Consider the following 8,735-nt stretch of genomic DNA (forward strand, 5'->3'; position numbering starts at 1 on the left):
CACTCATGGATGATCGGTATCAGAATCGGCAGCATAAAACCCTCATTACTACAATCTATGATCTACAGTATGTGTTACTCATTTCAATGCTAATTTAGATTTTCATGCGTGAACATTAGTTTTCGTTCTAACAACAAAAATGTAAATAAGTGAAACCATATTTATTTTTGGCTTTCGCAAGTTCACAATTATTTTTTTTTACTTATCCTCCACTATTCGCTGACTATCCCGTCTATTCAAATATATAAACTGTATATTGGCACCATCTGGTGGAACTTGTTGTTAGATTTAATTGATTGATGGTGGTTTTTCATCTGTGTTTGAGATGTTTTGTTGGTGGTCCTTGAATGCATGTTGTGCACAGTCAAAAGTGGAAGTGAAAGTGTTTCTGTTTCTCTCCTGGAGCGGCTTCTAATAGCCCTTGTAGTTTACTTTGCTGTTACAATTTGCCTATATTCTGTAACATTTATTTTCATGTGGGCCAAAAGTTCATGTCAATATTGGGGCATGGCATCTCCTGTCAGGAAAGTGCGTGGGATTCCTAATATCGCTCGTGATCACGGTAATCAGCTGTGTGCGTATTTGTTCGATCTAACAAAATGGAAATGTCTGTGACAATGCTGAGTCAGCGGCGGCCCGTCCTTGACCTGGCGACGGAGGCGACGCCAGTTGTGTGGCAGCGTCTCCAAAGCGACGTGGAGCAATGCTATTATAAAGAGCCAATGTGTAAGGAATGTATGCGCCCTCAAAAACGGACAGCACTGTGTTGTGTTGAAGTACCACTACCCAAGTGATTGTGCAAAGCAAAAAAAAAAAAAAAAGCTATTGCAGTCAGTACAACCTGTCACCCTCTGTTGCCAGCACAACAACATTGTTTCAGTATACCAAGATGGCGCCTACCAGTGTGGTCGACTTGGTTACACGCTCTCTAGTATTGTTTTTGTGTTTTTCGTTCGTCTTTGGAGACATTACATGACTCACTTACACAAGGGGAGACTTCCTAACCATCAAGGAGGCTCCTCCGGACTTTCTTTCACCAACTTTCACAAATCCGCTCAGTTTTTTCCCCCGAGTTACTCACTGGAGCGGCGTCCGCGGTCTTCAGCGCATGGAGGCGGAGGCATCTAGTTGAAACTCCGCAAGCGATATAGATTGGCGTTCCCGTCGGTCCACCTCGCGAATGTACGCTCCCTACCCAACAAAATGGACGAGCCTCATCTTCTGATAAAGACCAGTAAAGACTTCGGACGTTCCGCCGCCATGTACTTTACGGAGAACTGGTTTTGTGACGCTGTACCCAATGGCGCCTTCATGCTTCCCGGCTTCCATCTTCACTGGGCAGACCGCGACATGGAATCATCGGGGAAAACAAAAGGCGGCGGGATATCCTTCTATATCAACAAAATATGGTGTACGGACGTCACGGAGCTCAGCACACACTGCAGCCCGCATTTGGAGTCACTGTTTTTGAACTGTAAGCCATTCTACTCACCACGTGAGTTCACATCATTCATTCTGGCTGGTGTCTACATAACGCCTCAAGCTAACACGAACGCCGCACTGCTGATGCTCACCGAACAAGTAAACGAAATAAAAAAAATTAAAAAAACACCCGGACTCACCCCTCATTATTCTCGGGGACTTTAACAAAGCTGAACTTAACCACGAACTCCCGAAATACAAGCAGCACATTGACTGTCCCACCAGGGAAATTAACATTTTAGACCACTGCTATACTACGCTAAAAAACGCATACCATGCCAAACTTCGTGCAGCACTGGGCTTGTCTGATCACTGCTTAATTCACTTAATACCGACGTACAGACAAGAACTTAAATGCGCAAAGCCTACAGTGAAAACAGTGAAAAAGTGGACCAATGAAGCAAAGATGGAACTTCAAAGCTGTTTAGACTACACAGACTGGAGTGTGTCCACCCCACACCCACCCAGCCGCACCACCGACCACTATCACACCACCGACTTCTGCGTTGATCACATCCGCGAACAGGATGTGAGACACATCTTCAAACAACAAAAGATTAACAAAGCGGCAGGCCCAGACCATGTGTCCCATCCTGCCTCAAAGTCTGCGCGGACCAACTCGCCCCAGTCTTCACTCAAATCTTCAACTGATCTCTGGAACTGTGCGACGCACCATCCTCTTTCAAATGCTCCACCATCATTCCAGTCCCCAAGAAACCTACAATCTCAGGTCTAAATGAGTACAGGCCTGTCGCCTTGACATCCGTCGTCATGAAGTCCTTTGAAGTCTCATGCTGGACCACCTCGAGAGCGTCACAGGCCCCCTGCTGAACCCCCTGCAGTTTGCCTACCGAGCAACCAGGTCTGCGGATGATGCAGTCAACATGGGACTGCACTTCATCCTAGAACACCTCGACAGTGCAGGGACCTATGCGAGGATCCAGTTCGTGGACTTCAGCTCAGCGTTCAACACCATCCCTGAACTCCTCTCCGCCAAGCTTCTCCAGCTCAGCGTCTCACCTGCTATCTGCCAGTGGATTTACAGCTTCCTGACGGGCAGGACACAGCAGGTGAGGCTGGGGGAGACCACCTCATCCACACGCAGCATCAGCACTGGGGCGCTCCAAGGTTGTGTCCTCTCTCCGCTGCTCTTCTCTCTCTACACGAACGACTGCACCTCAATGCACCTGGCTGTCAAACCCCTGAAGTTTGCAGATGACACCACTATCATCGGCCTCATCAAGGACGGTGACGAGTCTGCATATCGACAGGAAGTGGTGCGGCCGACACAACCTGGAGCTGAACACGCTCAAGACTGTAGAGATGATCGTGGACTTCAGGAGGCATCCTTCGCCACAGCTGCCCCTCACGTTGTCCAACGAGCTTGTGTCAACCGTCGAGATCTTCAAGTTCCTGGGAATTAAAGTCTCTAAGGGCCTGAAGTGGGCGATCAACATCAACTCCGTCCTCAAAAAGGCCAAGCAGAGGATGCGGCTTCTGAGAAAGCACGGCCTGCCACAGGAGCTGTTTATGCAGTTCTACACATCGGTCATCGAATCAGTCCTGTGTCCATCACAGTCTGGTTTGGTGCTGCTACAAAAAACGACAAACTCCATCTGCAACGGACAATCAAAACTGCTGATAGTATTGTCGGTACCCCCCTACCCATCCTTGAGGACTTGCACGCTGCCAGAACTAAGACAAGAGCGTGCAAAATCCTCTCGGACCTTCCCTCAGGTAGGTGCTACCGATCAATGCAAACAAGAACTGTCAGACATTCCAACAGCTTCTTCCCTCTTGCAATCAACTACGTAAACACCTAACCTACAAAAGACTTGTCAAACTCAAGACAAGTCTTTTGTCTTGAGTTTGTTGTCACATTTCTGTCGGGCCAATTATATATTACTCGTGCACTCACTGTAGTAGTCTCACCTCGCTGCACTATTTGCATATCTGTTGTTGACCAAGACTGGCCACTCATGTGCCTGAGTAGCATCTGCAACATTTGCACACTGACTGAGGAGTATCTCCAACATTTGCACAGTCAACATTGTCTCAGACTATCGTACCACTCGCTTGAAGTCTCGGCGCCCTTTGCACAATGGTCATTGCACCGGACTATTGAAATATTCGTCATTCGAACTGCTCTAAGTGCTAGAGGACTCTGCATCTTTTTCCACAATTGTCAAAAAAATAATAATGTACCGGCATTACCAGATAACTAGCAACCCTTTATTGCTCAGTGACTGTTTTTCTCAATGTCTTTATGTCTCAAAAGTGTTCTGTCAATTGACTGTCTGTTGTCGTACGAGAGCGGCTCCAATTACCGGAGACAAATTCCTTGTGTGTTTTTTGGACATACTTGGCAAATAAAGATGATTCTGATTCTGAAGTAGCATTAGCAGTTAGCCACTGCTTGCGATGTGAGGCCACCACCAACAACAATCAGTCGGGTCATCATTATTCAGGTGGTTTGTAAAATGGCAAAACTAGTTAATCTGTGTTGTTATGAAAGATGACACACATTAGAAAGTAGCAATAATGTTAATAGGGTATGTATCATCATAACTTGTTACGTTTATTATTTTGTATCTTGTACCTCCAAAATGCAACAGATTCAGTGCCCTGAGAATGAAATGACCTGAATGAATGAGAATATTAACAGGCAGATGAACACTGTAAATAAGAAACGTATATCAATGACTTTACACTGATTTTATTGGCCGATAATTAGCATTTTATGCTGATCGGCTTTGTCATATTTTGCCGATCCGATCAATGACGTCTTTGATCGGCTCGGCAAAAGACAGTATATTTGAATCCAAAAGCTAGTTTATTTTTATCCTTGTCGCATGTCTTTTGGCGTAGTCCTGTAAATATCTGACGGCCAATTAAGTTATTTAAAAAAACAAAACAAAAAAAAAACATGTCGGCGGTGTGGAACAGACAACACGTCTGAGACGTCTGAGACAGACAACAATGCCCGGCCGGATTAAGACTACAAGACAAATTTGCTCTTTCAAGATTGCACTATGTCAGACTACTGCAATAAAATCTTGTATTCCGATACCAACGCATCCCGTTTTTTACGATCATTGGGCTTTAGCTTGTCAACTCAAATGAGACCGGATACACTCGTTGCCGTGGCGACAAAAACGTTATGTAGGCTAGCAAGCGAGTGGTACCACAAACAGTTGGACGTAAACATGCCGGCGTTCTGTTGAATCATGCTCTAAAGTTTCGGTGTGGGTGAAGTCATTTAATTAAAAATAATTTAATTACAGTAAGTTAGCACACATTATTTCTGTCATGTAATGTTGGTTTGACCTGACTGATTAGAATACACGATCTGACAAGAGCAGTGATTTCCCACCTTTATGGAGCCAAGGAACATATTTTACAATTGAAAAATCTCACGGCACACCAACAAACAAAAATGTCACAAAAAGTGTGTACATTAATTACTGTATATACTTCCTGCCATCTACAACCCCAATTCCAATGAAGTTGGGACGTTGTGTTAAACAGAACAACAGAAAAACAGAATACAATGATTTGCAAATCATGTTCAACCTATATTTAATTGAATACACTGCAAAGACAAGATATTTAATGTTCAAACTGATTAACTTTATTGTAACGGCCAGACGGAGCGGGCCAACCAAACCCTGGAATTGGCACTCCGCTGTGTGGCCGCCCGCAACCCCTCCTCATGGAGTTCCTTCTCCCATGGATTGAATACGCTCATAATTCCCTCACCAGCTCCACTACCGTTACGGTTTCCAACCTCCACTGTTCGACTTACAGGAGCAGGCGGTGCCAGTTCCCTCCGTACAAGATCACCTCCAGAGAGCCCAGGCGGTTTGGAAGGGCGTCCGGGCAGCGCTGAACCGGTCCGCGGCACGCAACAAGCAGCTCGGGGACTGTCATTGCTCCCAGACGCCCGAATACAAGGTGGGTCAATCCTTCTGGCTCTCTTCCCACGACCTTCCCCTTCAAACAGAGTCCCGTAAACTCGCTCCACGCTTCATTGGTCCTTTTCCCCTCATCAAAATCATTAATCCCACTTCCGTCCAGTTAAAACTGCCAGAGTCCCTAAAGATTCATCCCACATTCCACGTCTCGTTGCTCAAGCCTGTCTCCACCTGCGCCCTATACGTCACGTGCATGACTCTGCTCATCTACAAATGATACTTGATTTATAACCACAAGTTTGCGTTTCCCAAAATAATTCATACTTGTTCAACTTCTCTTTGAAGTTCATCCATCCATCAATTTTCTACCGCTTATCCGAGGTCGGCTCGCGGGGGCAGTAGCTTTAGCAGGGACGCCCAGACTTCCCTCTCCCCAGCCACTTCATACAGCTCTTCCGGAGGGATCCCGAGGCGTCCCAGGCCAGCCGAAGGAAGTAGTCTCTTTAGCGTGTCCTGGGTAGTCCCCGGGGGCTCATTTCGGACGCTTGTGTGTGGGATCTCGTTCTTTCGGTCACGACCCACAGCTCGTGAGGGTTGGAACCTAGCTCGACCAGTAAATCGAGAGCTTCGCCTTTCGGCTTAGCCACTTTTTTACCACAACGATTCGATACAAAGTCCGCATCACTGCAGACGCTGCACTGATCCGCCTGTCGATTTCCTGTTCCATTCTTCCCTCACTTGTGATCAAGACCCCAAGATACTTGAACTCCTCCACTTGGGGCAGGATCTCATCCCTGACCTGGAGAGGGCATGCCACCCTTTTCCGACTTAGGACCATGGTCTCAGATTTGGAGGTGCGGATTCTCATCCCAGACGCTTCACACTCAGCTGCGAACTACTCCAGTGAGAGTTGGAGGTCACGGCTTGATGAAGCCAACAGAACCACATCATCTGCAAAAAGCAGAGATGCAATACTGAGGCCACCAAACCGGACCCCCTCTACGCCTCGGCTGCGCCTTGAAATTCTCTCCATAAAAGTTAGGAACAGAATCGGTGGAGTCTGTGTTAGTGAGCATTTCTCCTTTTGTCGAGATAATCCATCCTACCTCACAGGTGTGGCATATCAAGATGCTGATTAGACAGCACAATTATTACACAGGTGTGCCATAGGCTGGCCACAATAAAAGGCCACTCTGAAATATGCCGTTTTATCACACAGCACAATGCCACATGTCACAAGTTCTGAGGGAGTGTGCAATTAGCATGCTGACTGCAGGAATGTCCACCAGAGTTGTTGCCCGTGAATTTAATGTTCATTTCTTTAGCATAAACAGTCTACAAAGGCGTTTCAGACAATTTGGCAGTACATCAACCGGCCTCACAACTGCAAACCACGTGTAATCACACCAGCCCTGGACCGCCACATCCAGCATGTTCACCTCCAAGATTGTCTGAGACCAGCCACCCGGACAGCTGTCTGCAACAATCGCTTTGCATAACCAAATAATTTCTGCACAAACTGTCAGAAACCGTCCCAGGGAAGCTCATCTGCATGCTCGTCGTCCTCTTCGGGGTCTCCACCTAACTGTAGTTCGGCATCGTAACCGACTTGAGTGGGCGAATGTTCACATTCGATGGCGTCTGGCAGGTTGGAGAGGTATTCTCTTCACGGATGAACCCTGATTTACACTGTTCAGGGCAGATGGCAGACAGCTGACGTCAACGTTGTGAATGGAGTGGCCCATGGTGGCGGTGGGGTTTTGGTATGCCATTCATCCTCCATCACCTCATGTTGCAGCATGATAATGCATGGCCCCATGTTGCAAGGATCTGTACACAATTCCTGGAAGCTGAAAACATCCCAGTTCTTGCATGGCCAGCATACTCCCGGACATGTCACCCATTTAGCATGTTTGGGAGGCTCTGGATCGGCCTATATGACAGCGTGTTCCAGTTCCTGCCAATATCCAGCAACTTCGCACAGACATTGAAGAGGAGTGGACCAACATTCCACAGGCCACAATCAACAACCTGATCAACTCTATGCGAAGATGTGTTGCACTGCATGAGGCAAATGGTGGTCACACCAGATACTGACTGGTTTTCTGACCCCCAAGAACCCCACAATAAAGCAAAACTGCACATTTCAGTGGCCTTTTATTGTGGCCAGTGTAAGCTGTCTAATCAGCATCTTGATATGCCACACCTTTAAGGTGGGATGGATTATCTTGACAAAAGAGAAATGCTATTGTGAACAATATTTGAGGGAAATGGCCTTTTGTGTATGTAGAACAGGTTTTCTATCTTTGAGTCCAGCTCATGAAAAATGGGAGCCGAAACAAAAGTGTTGCGTTTATATTTTTGTTCAGTATAGTTTAGCTGTAGCTTATAATCACTCATGTAATGCAGTATTTCATCGCCGTGAGCTGTGAATATCCTCGTTTGACCTCAGTTTACTTTATGGGAACACACATGAGGCTAAAGTAATAACTGGACATATTTTCCTCAACAGGCACCTACAAGACAACAGACTTCTACAACAGCACACAGCTCTCCAGAATTTCAATCCCCAGTGAGTGCAAAAAAGACAAAGAACACAAAATGCATTTCTAGAGTTCCCTTTAGAGGAACATGACCAAAAACGACTTGAGACTGAGGTGGAAACTAATTAAATTTTTATTAAATGTTGTTTGTATTAACGTTATATTGTTATTTCTATTTCATATGTACATTTGAAGGCGGCACGGTGGAATTCTAAATTGCCCGTAGGCATGACTGTGAGTGCGAATGGTTGTTTGTTTCTATGTGCCCTGCGATTGGCTGGCAACCAGTTCAGGGTGTACCCCGCCTCCTGCCCGATGACAGCTGGGATAGGCTCCAGCACGCCTGCGACCCTAGTGAGGAGAAGCGGCTCAGAAAATGGATGGATGGATGGATGTACATTTGATACATATCCTATTTGTGCTACATATTTTCCAAAATGTCCCAATGTAAATAAACACACTACTACCAAATCATAATATGGAAATTCTCCCAAATTTAAATAACTCTATGGTCTGTTTTATAATTGCATGCTCAGATGGTTTACCTCAACGTTGCAAATTGTGAGATGCCTAGCTGACTTTCATTGTTCCATATAGTCAGTTTGTCAAAATGTGTTCTATCTATAAAAATGTGTTTGTAGGGTAGATAAAAAATAAATATAGAAACATATGCACTGTACCATGTGATATAAAACATTTATTATACAAAAAAAATTCAAAATACCAGTCACCTTTCGCAGCTATACTTACAAACTGCAAGACAAATTTAAATTATTATTATTTTTTTTTTATAAGA

The 8,735-nt window shown here is 45.5% G+C and overlaps 1 protein-coding gene across 1 annotated transcript; it reads left to right on the forward strand.

The window, feature by feature from the left end:
• Nucleotides 1-2,702: 2,702 nt before the first annotated feature.
• Nucleotides 2,703-8,127, forward strand: LOC133475847 (uncharacterized). Its single transcript, XM_061769284.1, has 3 exons — nt 2,703-3,219; nt 5,290-5,436; nt 7,909-8,127. The coding sequence occupies exons 1-3, from the start codon at nt 2,806-2,808 to the stop codon at nt 8,029-8,031; spliced, it is 684 nt and encodes a 227-aa protein (XP_061625268.1). The 5' UTR covers nt 2,703-2,805; the 3' UTR covers nt 8,032-8,127.
• The last annotated feature ends 608 nt before the right edge of the window (nt 8,128-8,735 follow it).

The sequence above is a fragment of the Phyllopteryx taeniolatus genome, chromosome 3 (genome assembly GCF_024500385.1).
Source record: "Phyllopteryx taeniolatus isolate TA_2022b chromosome 3, UOR_Ptae_1.2, whole genome shotgun sequence".
Classification (NCBI taxonomy): Eukaryota; Metazoa; Chordata; class Actinopteri; order Syngnathiformes; family Syngnathidae; genus Phyllopteryx; species Phyllopteryx taeniolatus.

Coding starts and splice junctions, on each gene's coding strand:
- LOC133475847 (XM_061769284.1), top strand. CDS start 2,806: ATGATCGTGGACTTCAGGAGGCATCCTTCGCCACAGCTGCCCCTCACG. Junction 3,220..5,289: donor CCTCTCGGACCTTCCCTCAG/GTAGGTGCTACC, acceptor TTCGACTTACAG/GAGCAGGCGGTGCCAGTTCC. Junction 5,437..7,908: donor CCCAGACGCCCGAATACAAG/GTGGGTCAATCC, acceptor TTTCCTCAACAG/GCACCTACAAGACAACAGAC.